This window comes from Anomaloglossus baeobatrachus, chromosome 1 (genome assembly GCF_048569485.1).
Source record: "Anomaloglossus baeobatrachus isolate aAnoBae1 chromosome 1, aAnoBae1.hap1, whole genome shotgun sequence".
Lineage (NCBI taxonomy): Eukaryota > Metazoa > Chordata > Amphibia > Anura > Aromobatidae > Anomaloglossus > Anomaloglossus baeobatrachus.
In genome coordinates, this window is record NC_134353.1 from 747,720,267 (window position 1) to 747,735,302 (window position 15,036).

The 15,036-nt window shown below is 45.4% G+C and overlaps 1 protein-coding gene across 1 annotated transcript in view; it reads left to right on the forward strand.

Annotated features, from left to right (window-relative positions):
• Positions 1-15,036, forward strand: part of ANAPC5 (anaphase promoting complex subunit 5) — a 179,676-nt gene that overhangs the window by 143,647 nt on the left and 20,993 nt on the right. The window contains exon 15 of the mRNA XM_075323552.1: positions 9,110-9,257. Within this exon, the coding sequence (XP_075179667.1) occupies positions 9,110-9,257 (148 nt within the window). The remainder of the gene's footprint in view (positions 1-9,109; positions 9,258-15,036) is intronic.

Sequence of the window (15,036 nt, forward strand, 5' to 3'; positions counted from 1 at the left end):
TTTTTTTCTATGCCATGGGGGTCTAGTTTCCAAAATGGGGTCACATGTGGGGGAGCTCCACTGTTTCGGCACCTCAGGGGGTCTCCAAACGCAACATGGAATACGCTAATTATCCCAGACAATTTTGCGTTTGAAACGTCAAATGACGCTCCTTGCCTTCCGAGCCCTGCTGTGCGCCCAAACATTTGAGTTCCACCACATATGAGGTATCTGCGTACTCAGGAGAAATTGCACAATACATTTTATGGTGCAATTTTTCCTGATACCCTTGTGAAAAAAAAAGCTACCTGGTTGAAGTAACAATTTTGTGGTAAAAAAGTTTTTTTTTTATTTTCACGGCTCAACTCTATTAACTTTTGTGAAGCCCCCAGAGGCTCAAAGTGCTCAATAAACATCTAGATAAATTCCATGAGGGGTCTAGTTTCCAAAATGGGGTCACATGTGGGGGAGCTCCACTGTTTCGGCACCTCAGGGGCTCTCCAAACGCAACATGGTGCGGCTAACGATTCCAGCTAATTTTCTGTTCAAAAAAGTCAAATGGCGCTCCTTCCCTTCCGAGTCCTGCCGTGCGCCCAAACAGTGGTTTTTCGCCACATATGAGGTATCTGCGTGTTCAGTAGAAATTGCCCAACAAATTTTGGGGGTTCATTTAATCCTTCTACCCTTGTGAATATGCAATATTTGAGGCTAAATTAACATTTTTGTTGCAAAAAGTAAAATGTTCATTTTTTCCTTCCACATTGCTTTAGTTACTGTGAAGCACCTGAAGGGTTAATAACCTTCTTGAATGTGGTTTTGAGTAGCCTGAGGGGTGCCGTTTTTGGAATGGTGTCACTTTTGGGTGTTCTGTGTCATGTAGACCTTTCAAAATTGCTTCAAATGTGATGTGGTCCCTAAAAAAAGTGGCTTTGTAAATTTTGTTGTAAAAATGAGAAATTGCTCATAAACTTTGAACCCCTATAACTTCCTTAAATTTTTTTTTTTTTTTCCCAAAATTGTTCTGATGTAAAATAGACATGTGGGAAATGTTATTTATTAATTATTTTGTGTCACATGTCTCGTTGGTTTTAGAGCATCAAAATTCAAAGTTTGAAAATTACAAAATTTTCAAAATTTTCGCGAAATTTCCGTTTTTTTCACAAAGAAATGCAAAAAATATCGGCCTAAATTTACCACTAACATGAAGCCCAATATGTCACGAAAAAACAATCTCAGAATCACCGGGATCCGCTGAAGCGTTTCAGAGTTATAACCTCATAAAGTGACACTGGTCAGAATTGCAAAAAATGGCCTGGTCTTTAGCGTCAAAATAGGCTTGGGGCTGAAGGGGTTAAGCAGTTTCTTACAGTTCGGTCACAGACATTAACTCCAGTTTCCTCCCATTCGTTCCTCATTTGTTTTGTTGTGTATTTCCTGTTTTGGAGACCAATTCCTTTAAGTTTCCTGTCTTGACTCTTTGATGTCTTCCTTGGTCTACCAGTATGTTTGCCGTCAACAACCTTCCCATGTTGTTTGTTTTTGGTCTAGATTTTAGACACAGCTGACTGTGAACAACCAACATCTTTTGCAACATTGCGTGATGATTTATCCTCTTAAGAGTTTGATAATCCTTTCCTTTGTTTCAATTGACATCTCTCGTGTTGGAGCCATGATTCATGTCAGTCCACTTGGTGCAACAGCTCTCCAAGGTGTGATCACTCCTTTTTAGATGCAGACTAACAAGCAGATCTTATTTGATGCAGGTGTTAGTTTTGGGAATGAAAATTTACAGGGTGATTCGATAATGTTTTCTTCATAATTGGCTGATTTTTGTAATTTTTTTCCCCGTTTTGGTCTTGAAAAGTAATCGTTACTGGCTAGCACATTATGTTTTCATGATATTTTTTTAGTGTTTCTTAAAGCCGGAAAGTTGACATTTGAAATGACTTTACTTTTGTTTAAAAAAAATAGATCACAGACATGGCACTAAACTAAACAACTGAATGAACCTCCTCAGAGCCAGGTGAGTCCATAATTTTTGCCAGGGGTTGTAGTTCTATTGAAAACTGTCACTGTCTTTTCATCAGAACTTATCTTATCTCATAGTGGATAGAATTTTAAAAGCACCCACTGCGACTTCCGGTTCCTGTCCTGGCTGAGGTGGAAGCATAGAGGAGAAGCTCCTGCCACCCCTCACAGAAACCGACTAAAAACAGACCCCCCGGACGAGCCACCAAACAGAGAGCAGCACAGGAGGTTACCTAAAGCAGACAGCTATGGAACGGTACCTCCTGAGAAGTGCTGGGAGCGGTGAGTCAGCCTGGAGAAGCTTTGATATGGACAGGGGAGAAGATAAGATAATGGCGCCGAGCCTGATGGGGGAGGAGCCTGAACGCATGGTGAGAGACACAGAAAAGCAAACACAGAGCTGGAAGGGGAGAGATAAGGGAGATATGAGCAAGGAGACAGGAGATAAGGAAGATATGAGCGAGGAGTCACAGGAGGACACAGCAGGAGAGAGGTGGATGCAGGGGACTGATGATGGTGGATCGCAATGGGAGGATGAAGGGGATATGGAGGCAGAGGGGAGAGAAGATGCAGACAAAGCAGGGCAGCTCAAAGACACAGCAGTGTTGGAGGATGAAACTGACAAACAGTACAGGGAGATTAATCCCACTCAGACTCACAGGAAGTCAAATGCAAGAATTCATAGTACCCCTTCCAAAGGAAACAAAAAGCAGCTTACTACACCAACATCACAAGCCTGCAAGCTATTGGGGGATGGAGGTGGTGACCCAGTCCAGACAAAGAGAACTAAGAAAACAGCACCACCTGCAGGCCAAGACAAGTACACACAAAAGCTTAATGTGGACTATAAAAAACTGGCTGAAGAAGTGACATCACACTTGTCAAAAGAGGTTAAAGTGGCTATTGAGGCAGCCATACAAACATCATTAGCTAATATGCAAAAACAGATAAATGCCCATGCCTCTAGACTGGCAGAATCAGAGCAGAGAATATCTGACTCCGAGGAGACAATACTGGCTATGCAAGCACAAATAGCAGCTCTAGCAAAATCTAATGAATACTTGAAGGATAAAGCGGACGATTTGGAAAACAGATCGAGACGAAACAACCTACGTATAGTCGGGTTGCCAGAGTCTGTGTCGATTGGACAGTTGGATAATATATGCGAGTTGGAGCTACCGCAGGCCCTGGGCATAAAGGCGAAATTCAGAGTTGAAAGAGCCCACAGAGTGGGTCCACTGAGACACCAGGAGGCGAATAAGGGAGAGGGCCAAAACTCAAACAAGAATACCCCGATAAGAGCCAGGCAGGTGATTGTCAAATACCTTGATTATAAGCATAAGGAGGAAATATTGAGGGCCTTTAGAGAACGAAAGCGTCCACTACAATATCAAGGCAACAGACTGCTAATTTTTGGGGATTATTCAGCGGAAGTATCCAGAAGGAGAAAAGAATTTACCAAAATTTGCTCATTTCTGTACAACAAAAAAGTAAAGTGCCAGCTATTATACCCTGCTACACTGAAAGTTAGAAACCCCAATGGCTCGTTTGTATACTACAAGGACTACAAAGAAGCAGAAAACATTCTCATGGCAGAGCTCAACAAGACTAGGTCAGAAAGGCAAGAAAAAGGAGCTAGTGGAGAAGGGAATAATAGAAGAGGATCCCCCACAAGCTCAGGAAGAGATGTGGGACGTCTTGGGGGACAAAAGCAAGTCGAGACCAGGGAGGAAAGGAGGCCAAGCCCGGGTCGACAGCATAATTCTCGCCTGGAACACAGGAACCAACCCTTGGAGAGAAACCATGATACCTGAACTGGAACTCGCTCATTGTTTTTCCTTTTTTTGCCTGTTTTTTTTTTTTTTTTCTCTTCCCAAACAGGGAGAGGCGTTGAGGAGGATGCATTACGGAGAGAGGGTTGGGGAGGTGAGAGGAGGAGGGGGAAGGGAGAAAAGAGAGGAAAACATCCCAAAGTCTGGGTCCTCTTCCCCCCCCCCCCTCCTCTTTTTTTTTTTTTTGTTCTTCTACTTTCTTTCTCCATCTTCTCTCCCCTTGGTCTTTTTTTCTTTTTTTCTTTTTCTCCTTTGTCCAGGAACATCATCCAAATTCAAATTAAGTGGGCCTGTTCTGGGCGGACTGATGGCTACCTGGAGTCAGAGATAAGTAGGACTGGAGAATCTTGCTGAGGTTTTGACATACTGTGCTAATTTTTGCATAATTTTCAAAGGCTTATTCCAGTTAGTCCGGGGATAGAACATATATTTTTTGGGGGGTGATTAGGGAGCTACATATTTTGGCTAGGAATAGGGGAGCTCACCAACGTGGCGGGAAGCGCCGTGGATTTCTCGGAAGGGAAAATATGTTTTACAGTTACATGCTTTTTGTTGTATTTGTTATATTTGCAAGGTGGGGAAAGGGAGTGTCGATTTTGTGGTACCAACTGTGATTCTAGTGTCGAACATCTCGTCTTCCTTGATGCAGGGGCCCATAGGGGAGGGAGTAGTAAAAGCAGAATACACAGGTTAACATGATACAGATAACTACGTGGAATGTTAAAGGGCTGAGATCACCTAACAAACGAGCAATAATATTGAGACATCTGAAAAGACTAAAGACAGACATTGCCTTATTACAGGAAACCCACTTGGGGGGGGAGGACTTTTTCCGCATGAAGAAACATTGGGTGGGCACCGTTTACGGGGCAGCGGCACAAGGTAGAAAAGCGGGCACTATGATTCTAATAAATAAACAATTCAGTCATGAAGTAGTGGCACATGAGGCAGACGACCATGGAAGGTGGCAGCACTTAACAATCGTTAGTCCAGCGGGTAAACTCAGTATTTATAATGTCTATGGCCCAAATGCACAACAAATCACATTTCATGATGACATAAAGGCCACCATATTAGCAGATGGGGAGGCTAACATTATAGTGGGAGGCGATTTTAACACCGTCCCAGACTCAGCTGAAGATAGGAGGAGGGGCGAGGAGGGGACAGCTAATGTGGGCAGGAGTTTAGACAATAGGGATGTAACATTAGAAGACGTAGGACTGAAAGACATCTGGAGACTAACTCACCCACATGACAGAGAGTATACACACTTCTCTCACCCTCATGATAGCTGGTCACGTATTGATCAGTTCTGGATCTCGCAGGATTTACTGAGTGGAACGCAAGATTGTGTGATAGAGAATATGGTGATCTCTGATCATAGTCCGGTGAGATTGGGCATTAGAGAAATTCAGGAGAGGTACCGATATCATATGGAGATTCCCATCGTTCCTTCTCAGGCAAGATAATTTCCATAAGGTGCTACAGGAGTGGTGGGGAGAATTCGCAGAGGACAATAAGGAACATAGAGAGTCCCCAGTGATATTTTGGGAAACGGCAAAAGCGGTCCTAAGGGGCCGTCTGGTGGGGTACGCAGCCATGATCAAACGGAAAACCAATGAGAATTATAATTTCCATAGTGAAGCAGTACGGGTAGCATATACAAATTATGTGACAAATAGATCTCCCATGACAAAAGGCAGATGGCTGGAGGCAAAAGAGGGATTTGACGAATGGGCCAAAAAAAAGGAACAACTATTCTGGTCGCACAAGGAGGTTGACTTACATAGGTTTGGCAACAAGGCGGGAAGGATGTTGGCCAATCTGGCAAGGGGCAGCAGAAAGATGACAGTGATCTCTAAACTGAAAACAAAGGGGGGAGAGGTGACTACGGATCCTAAGGACATTAATAAACTGTTGGGAGATTACTATAGAAAACTATATGGGTCAGGGAATAACGACATGACTGATGAGGCAGAGTGGCTAAGACAAGCCCAAATGCCTAGCTTGACGGAGGAAGATTTGAGTGCCTTAAACGCAGATATCACAGTAGAGGAGGTGACGAGAACAATTGGGGAGCTTAACACCAACAAGGCACCGGGACCTGACGGTTTCAATAGTGAATTCTATAAGGCTCTGAAGGATCTGATCTCGCCGGATCTAACCTCAGTCTTTAATGCTTTCCTGGGAGGGGCGGAAATACCCAAAAATTCCAACATAGCATATATTAAATTACTCCCCAAGGGAACCAAGGACCTGGATGATCCCTCTAGTTATAGACCTATATCGCTCATAAATCAGGATTTAAAAATTATGTCCAAGATCATGGCTAATAGACTGGCCGAGATCTTACCTAGGATCATTACGAATCACCAGGTGGGGTTTATTAAGGGGAGAAATGCCGTTACCAATATCCGAAAGACAATTCTATTGGTAGACGCGGTTAGACTGGGTCTCACTGAGGGAGGGGCTAGACCTGCCCTAGTTACACTTGACGCAGAAAAAGCGTTTGATAATGTAAATTGGGGGTGGTTAGACAGGGTAATGGAGGCCATAGGGATTGTAGGCAAGATGAGACTTTACATTAGAAACCTTTATGCCAACTCGGGAGCTAGGGTACACACTCCGGGCTTTCTATCAGACGTGTTCCCTTTGATGAAGGGAACAAGACAGGGCTGCCCATTATCTCCTCTTTTATTCAACCTGGCAATCGAGCCGTTGTCAAGAATACTACAGGGACAAAATAGCTTTAAAGGAATCAAGATAAGGGGTTCAGAAGTAAAGACAGCGCTTTTTGCTGATGACATCATACTTTATATGGGGGACCCCGGTGCGGATTTGCCACAGACTCTTGCCTTGATTGAAAAATTTGGTTCATTCTCCGGTTTCAAACTGAACAAAAAAAAATGCGAGATCATGTTCCTAAAGGGGCATCATGGGACAATGGGGGGACAAATAAGGGATGGCTGTCTATGTGGAATTCCTATAGCACAATCTTCAATTAAATACCTGGGAGTGCATATAGGAAGATCGGTGGAAACAATCTATAACTTGAATTATGGACCGCTAATCAGGAAAATTACAGTTCAATTAAAGGGATGGAAAGGTCTGCCACTTCCATTACTGGCAAGATGCCACCTGATAAAAATGATGAGCTTTCCTAGGCTGCTGTATCCCTTCCAGACAATCCCGCTATTGCTAAAACTAAAGGATGTGAATAAGCTCAACTCCGCGTATACAGAATTTCTGTGGAGGGGAAGGAAACCCAGAATAAAGCTGCGTACGCTGATGAAGTCAGCAGAGGAGGGAGGTCTAAACTTTCCAGATGTCCAAGGGTATAATCTTGTATGTATCATGAGGCATGTAATTGATTGGGTGAGAGGAACGAGTAGGCACTCAGATCATGCGATGGAAACTAAATATGCGTCACCGTGGGATCTGACGTCCATTCTGCACTCCCCACTATCCAGGGTTGAAGGGCACATAAGGAACTCAATTATATTCCGAGACACCATGCTAACATGGAAGTCGGTAAGGAAAAAACTGGGGCTCTCATGGAAAGTGTCCAAGTACTTGAACCCCTGGGCATTCCCAAATTTTCCCCTGGGACGAGAAAACAAGCTATTTACTAGATGGAAAGAGAGGGGAGTCAGGAGAATGATAGATGTTATGAATGTGGAGGACAGGAGGTGGATGACAGGTCGGGAAGTGTTGGATAAGTACAACCTTAATAGCTCACATGTCATCCAGTATGAACAATTGAAACATGGAATAATAGGAGACCTGGGTGTGGTTGGAAGAGAGCTGAACAGAAGTTCGATTGATGAGTTACTGGAATGTGATGTAACAAGTATAAATGTCTCTAAAATTTATCGATCGCTAAGGGGGGTGCTTATCTCACGGGAGGATAGTCGGACTTTAAAAGCGTGGGGGAAACAATTGGGAAGGGAAGAAGTGGTGGATGATATACTGAGAGGATGGGTACAAGTGCGGAAACATATTACCAATGAGAGATGGAGAGACACTCAATTCAGAATTCTACATAGGGCCATTATAGGTTTCAACATACCAGGTAGGGATAGGTGGTGTCCTAAGTGTCAAAAAGAGAAAACGGATATGCTGCATGGGCTATGGGAATGTGAGACAATCGCTAGGTTCTGGAACCAAGTCAGACTATTTGCCCAGTCAACATGGGGAATTTTCAGCAAACTAGACTTAATGGTGTGGATTTTCCACTCCTTTGAGGGAGGAGTAGGAGGAGGACCGAGCACGCAGGAAAAGAGGAAATACGCAATAACGCATGACATAGCCATGATAGCTAAGCGTTGCATCTTAAAACACTGGATTCAAAGGGAGGGCCCATCCATAAAGGAGGTTGTGGGCGAACTACACAACCTTCTGAAGTGGGAAAAACTAGAAGCGGAGAGGGATAAAGATGGGTTGACAGCCAAGTTTTTTGTGAGATGGAGACATTTTATTGAAAGCCAATTCACACAGGGAGAAATAATTAACCTGATGGCACCTTTTGTTCACTCGGAGTGGTATATCCTGAGCGATATCCAGGACAGCCTGGGTAAACTGAAAATCACCTAGGAGGGGGCTCTGGCGGGAGGGGGAGACGAGACGGTTGGGAATACCAAGACACGCTAGCAAAATTGAAATCATTCAGGGACGACACAGAGATTTAACGAATTGTATTGCATATGTTATATTATATTTCATTACCTATGTTTTGGTTTAATGTTACTGTATACTATCTTAAATCGAACAGCAACATGGAACTCCAAATTGGGGTATCACCCACATCTATGTCACATTTTGTCAGACGAATGTTCTTTCTTTGCAATGATACTTGTCATGTTTTTACAAATTTGAAAAATCAATAAAAAACGTTTTGGAAAAGCACCCACTGCCATCTCCTATCTCTGTAATGGGGAAATCTGTTTTCACTGAATACAGATTTTACCAGTGTATTGAGCCTGAAAGATCAGTCCAGGAGGAGAAAACAGATCTCTCTGATGAGATGTATTGCAAAGATTTTTATGAGTACTATTAATTTATGAAATAAACCGACAGTTACACTTTAAAGTCTTTTGAGAAAACTCTCCAAATGTGGCAATATCTGAACCGAGTGTTCTTGTAATTTCCTTTGTTGCAGGATTCTTAAAAAGTTTATCTTGAAACTGTTTGACTTTTTATGTCCTAATATTGTCATGCGCATTGATGTTTTGCAATGAAATGAAATGATTATTCCTTTATTTCCTTTTCAGAGTCCTTCTTTCTTTAGCAGAGCTTTACTGGAGGTCTTCATGTCACCCAGTGGCATTGCCTGTGCTCCTTCAAGCACTAGCTCTATCTAGGGAGTACCGCTTACAGTACTTGGCCTCTGAGACTGTGCTTAATTTGGCTTTCTCACAGGTAGAAACAGTAACGTTTTTTCCAGCCAGTATTTAGGTGTATTTATTGCAAAAATAAGCTACAGTTACTCCTTAGGGAGTGCATAAAGGGGTTGTCCCTTCCTGAAGAATTGTCAGACCACCCTGCAGCCTCACAAATTTTAGTGATTTGTAATGTAGATACCAATTTGGCTGTGTTGCGGGATGCAGCATTTATCATATGACTGCAAATTTACAGTTTACCTTGTTGCGTTCACCAGCCGACTAGAGTCTCAGATGCTACTCTCAATGTTCTATTAACCCTTTAATGACCGCGGGCAGTAATATTACGTCCCTGCGGTCATAGTGTTAATCCCCCCCTGCTGTTGCGCGCTGCAGGCTGGGATCTATGCACATATCATCTGATTTGTACAGCTGACGTGTGCCTCACAGGTACGAGTAGAATCGCTATCCACCCGTACCTGTCAACCCCTTAAAAGGCGCTGTCAAGATGTGACAGTGCCATGTTAATGGCGATTGCGGTAGATTTGTACTCACAGGCAGCCACCGGAAGTCACGTGACGTGATCACGTGGATCCAATGGTTGTCATGGTAGCACAGGGTCATGTGATGACTTCTGTAGATCACATGACTCAGGTCCTGTAAGAAGCTGCCTAGTAAAATTAAAAACAGTTTTTTGAAAAATTAAAAAAAATGAAAACCTAAAAGTTCAAATCACCCCCTTTAACTCTATTGCAAATTAAAGGGTTAAAAAAAATAATATACACACATTTGGTATCGCCGTGTTCAAAAATGCCTGTTGTATCAAAATATAAAATCAATTAATTTAATCAGTAAACGGCGTAGCAGCAAACAAATTCCAAACGTCAAAATTTGGTCGCTGCAGATTTTGCGCAAAATGCAATAACAGGCGATCAAAACGTAGCATCTGCGCAAAAATGGTACCGTTAAATATGTCAGCCTGAGACACACAAAATAAGCTGTCACTAAGCCCATAGATCCCGAAAAATGAGAACAGAACGCTATGGATTGCGGTAGATGGCGTACGCCACTTTTTTTGGACAAACTTCTTATTTTTTTAACCCCTTAGATAAAAGTAAACCTATACATGTTTTGTGTCTACAAACTCTCACTGACCTCAGGCATCACACACATCAGTTTTACCATATTGTGAAAACGGTGAATAAAATATCTCAGAATCAGTAGTGCAATCACACTTTTTTTTGCAATTTTTTCCGCATTTGGAATTTTTTTGCTGTTTTCCAGTACACTATGTGGTAAAACTCATGGTTTCATTTAAACGTACAACTAGTTCTGCAAAAAACGAGCCCTCACGTGACCAGATTAACTGAAAAATAAAAAATATATAGCTCTCGGAAGAAGGAAGGCGGAAATAAACGAAAAGCGCAAAATCGGCCGGTCGTGAAGGGGTTAAGAAAAGTGCCTGAGACTTATTTTTATTTTAATTTTATTAACCAACAAAGTTTCATGACACAGATAAGTCTTACCCCACAAAACTGTACAGAGAAAATAGTCCACATTCAGTCACAAAAACAGCACCTAAGTTAGGCAATAAACGGTGCACCTGCAGTCCATACCCAACATCAGTATAGGTCACAAACTAAATATTCCATTTCTGTATGCTACCCATGACAAAAAATACCACATATATTTTACAGCAACCATATACGTTCCGAATATGCAGGGTTCCACCCTGTTCCGGTAAATTATTAACCAGTTATGAGAAGGACCTGGTCTCCCATATTGTCTTGCAGCGGCGCCAAAGCGTGAAGGCCCACAGTATCCCACCATGCCCCCCAGATCTTATAGAACTTCTTCAATGCATTTCTTTTGAAGTGTACCATCCCCTCTCCAACCGAATGCCGTATAGCGTTAACTCTCTCCCTTATGTCACCGATGGCTGGAGGAGCCAGATCCAACCAGGGGTAGGCCAGCAGTTTCCTGGCCTGATTATAAGAGTCGCGTAATACCGACCATCACCGGCGAACTCATATCCGATCCTCGCTCCAGGAGACCCAGGACACATGTGACAGGTCTTGACTGTAGTCGTATGCCTGAGACTCTAGTCTACATGTGACAGGCTTGCTGAAAATTCCCTCAGGAATGGACAACCCCTTTAATGTGCATATCTGAAACTGCATATTTCTTCAGCGCTCTATTGGGAGACCCAGACGATTGGGGTATAGCTACTGCCCTCTGGAGGCCACACAAAGCACTACACTAAAAGTGCAAGGCCCCTCCCTCTCTGGCTATACCCCCCCGTGGTATCACGGGTACTCCAGTTTTAGCTTTGTGTGCGAAGGAGGTCAGACATTCCATGCATAGCTCCACAGATTTTAGTCAGCAGTAGCTGCTGACTATTTCGGATGGAAGAAAAGAGGACACATATAGTGTCCCCAGCATGCTCCCTTCTCACCCCTGGATGGTGTTGTAAGGTTGAGGTACCTATTGCTGGTACAGGGCTGGAGCCTGACATGCTGTTTTCCTTCCACATCCCCTTGGGGGTTCTGTGGAAGTGGGATCCTGCCGGCCTCAAAGCTCTGTCGCCGGGCTCCATCCACAGACCCATCAGAACCTGATGGATACGGAGCAGGAGTACCATCAGGGACCGGGCAGAGGGAGCAGGCTTCCCGCTCTTGGTCAGGAACGCCCAGGGCCCGCCCCCCTTCTTCCCTCAGGACGCCGGCAGCCATTACATGCATGGCTGGCTGGAAGAAGGACGCAAGGCTCTGGGAGACCTAGACTGAGGGGCTTTGGAAGACCACACACCCGCTCTTTAGCGGGCGGTAAGCGGCTTTTCAGCTGGCCCCTCTAGTGCCTCAGTGTATGTTAGTGTATTGTGTCACTGGACATAGAGATTTATTGATTTCTTGCACTGTGAGGTCGCTTCCTGGCTGAATACCCCAGATCGCTCTGAGGAAGCAGCAGCATGTCATCCACAAGACGCAAAGCTGCCAAGGCTAGGGCTGTGTGCACTGTGTGTGCTGCTTGTGGGACTGCTCTACCAGCAGGTTCCAAAGACCCCCATTGTGTGCAATGCTCAGATCCGGTGCTGCTTCGCCAGCCGGAGTCAGGAGAGATAGTGACCCAGGCTGAGACGCCTGTAAGTCCTGCCCCGGTGTCAGGGTCAGACTTTGCAGTTTTTGCGGTTAATATGTCGGTGACTATGGCAAAAATCCTGGAAACTTTGCAATCCATGCCTGGGGCTCAGTCTATGGACACGGCGAGGTCTATGTCCTCTAATCCTCCGCAGTTGGATTTAATCCAGACTGCAAGGGGGTCCCCGGCCTCTCAGGATGAGTATGATGACTCAGATGATTGCCCCAGCCACCCCAAGCGGGCTCGCTGGGAAAGACCCTCAACGTCATCACACTGCTCAGGGTCTCAGCGCAATCAGTCTACCTGTGATGTGTCTGAAGAGAGTGATCAGGAGTCTAATCCTGGAACCCCTCTCAATCTGGATACCCCGGATGGGGACGCCATGGTAAACGATCTTATCTCAGCCATCAATAGGCTGTTAGATATTTCTCCCCCAACCCCTTCAGCAGAAGAGGCAGCGGCAGAGCAGGAGAAATTTCGTTTCCTCTATCCCAAGCGTAAATTAAGTGCTCTGTTGGATCACTCTGACTTCAGAGAATCAATCCAGAAACACGATGCTCATCCAGAAAAGCGTTTCTCTAAACGTTCTAAGGATACACGTTATCCTTTCCCCCCTGATGTGGTCAAGCGCTGGACCCAGTGTCCAAAGGTGGATCCCCCGATTTCCAAGCTTGCAGCTAGATCCATAGTTGCAGTGGAAGATGGCGCTTCACTTAAAGATGCCAATGACAGACAGATGGACCTTTGGTTAAAATCTGTCTATGAAGCTATCGGCGCGTCGTTTGCTCCAGCATTCGCAGCCGTATGGGCGCTACAAGCTATTTCAGCTGGTTTAGCGAAAGTGGATGCTATCTTACATCCAGCGGTGCCGCAAGTGGCGTCCCTTACCTCGCAGATGTCCGCGTTTGCGTCTTACGCTATCAATGCGGTCCTAGAATCTACCAGCCGCACCTCAATGGCGTCTGCCAATTCGGTAGTTTTGCGCAGGGCATTGTGGTTAAAGGACTGGAAAGCAGATGCTGGTTCCAAAAAATGTTTAACCAGCTTGCCTTTGTCTAGAGAAAGACTGTTTGGCGAGCCATTGGCTGACATCATTAAACAGTCCAAGGGTAAAGACTCCTCTTTACCCCAGCCCAGATCAAGCAAACCTCAGCAGAGAAAGTGGCAGCAGAAGTTTCAGTCCTTTCGAGGTTCGGGCAAAACACAATTCTCCTCGTCCAAAGGGACTCAGAGGACGCAAAGAAACTCAGATTCGTGGCGGGCTCATTCACGCCCCAAGAAAGCAAATGGAGGAACCGCTTCCAAAGCGGCTACCTCATGACTTCCAGTCCCCTCCCTCCGCATCTCCGGTCGGGGGCAGGCTCTCCCGCTTTTACGACACTTGGATGTCACAGGTCAAAGACCGGTGGGTGACAGACATTTTGTCGCGCGGGTACAGAATCGAGTTCAGTTCTCGTCCTCCAGCTCGGTTCTTCAGAACCTCCCCACACCCAGACCGTGTAGATGTCCTGCGGCAGGCGGTGGACTCCCTAAGAGCGGAGGGAGTAGTGGTTCCTGTACCGTTTCAGGAACAAGGGAGAGGGTTTTACTCCAATCTCTTTGTGGTGCCAAAAAAGGACGGCTCATTCCGTCCTGTTCTGGACCTAAAACTGCTCAACAAACATGTACACGCCAGACGGTTCCGGATGGAAACCCTCCGTTCTGTCATTGCCTCAATGTCTCAAGGAGACTTCCTTGCCTCAATAGACATCAAGGATGCTTATCTCCACGTGCCAATTGCTACAGAACATCAACGTTTTCTACGTTTTGTGATAGGAGACGACCATTTTCAGTTCGTAGCTCTGCCATTTGGTCTGGCGACAGCCCCACGGGTCTTCACCAAGGTCATGGCGGCGGTGGTAGCAGTCTTGCACTCTCAGGGACACTCGGTGATCCCTTACCTAGACGATCTACTTGTCAAGGCACCCTCTCAAGAGGCATGCCAACTCAGTCTACAGGCTACGCTGGAGACTCTTCAGACTTTTGGATGGATCATCAACTTTCCAAAGTCAAATCTGTCACCGACACAGTCACTAACGTATCTTGGCATGGAGTTTCATACTCGAGCAGCGAGAGTGAAGCTTCCGCTAAACAAGCAGCGGTCCCTACAGACAGGGGTGCAATCTCTCCTTCAGGGCCAGTCGCACCCCTTACGGCGCCTCATGCACTTCCTAGGGAAGATGGTGGCAGCCATGGAAGCAGTTCCCTTTGCGCAGTTTCATCTGCGTCCACTTCAATGGGACATTCTCCGCCAATGGGACGGGAAGACGACTTCCCTAGACAGGAAAGTCTCTCTTTCCCAGACGGCCAAGGACTCTCTGCAATGGTGGCTCCTTCCCACCTCATTGTCTCAGGGAAGATCCTTCCTGCCCCCATCCTGGGCAGTAGTCACGACAGATGCGAGTCTGTCGGGGTGGGGAGCAGTGTTTCTACACCACAGGGCTCAGGGGACGTGGACTCAGCAGGAGTCCACCCTTCAGATCAATGTTCTGGAAATCAGGGCAGTGTATCTTGCCCTACTGGCCTTCCAACAGTGGCTGGAAGGAAAGCAGATCCGAATCCAATCGGACAACTCCACAGCGGTGGCATACATCAACCACCAAGGAGGGACGCGCAGCCGGCAAGCCTTTCAGGAAGTCCGG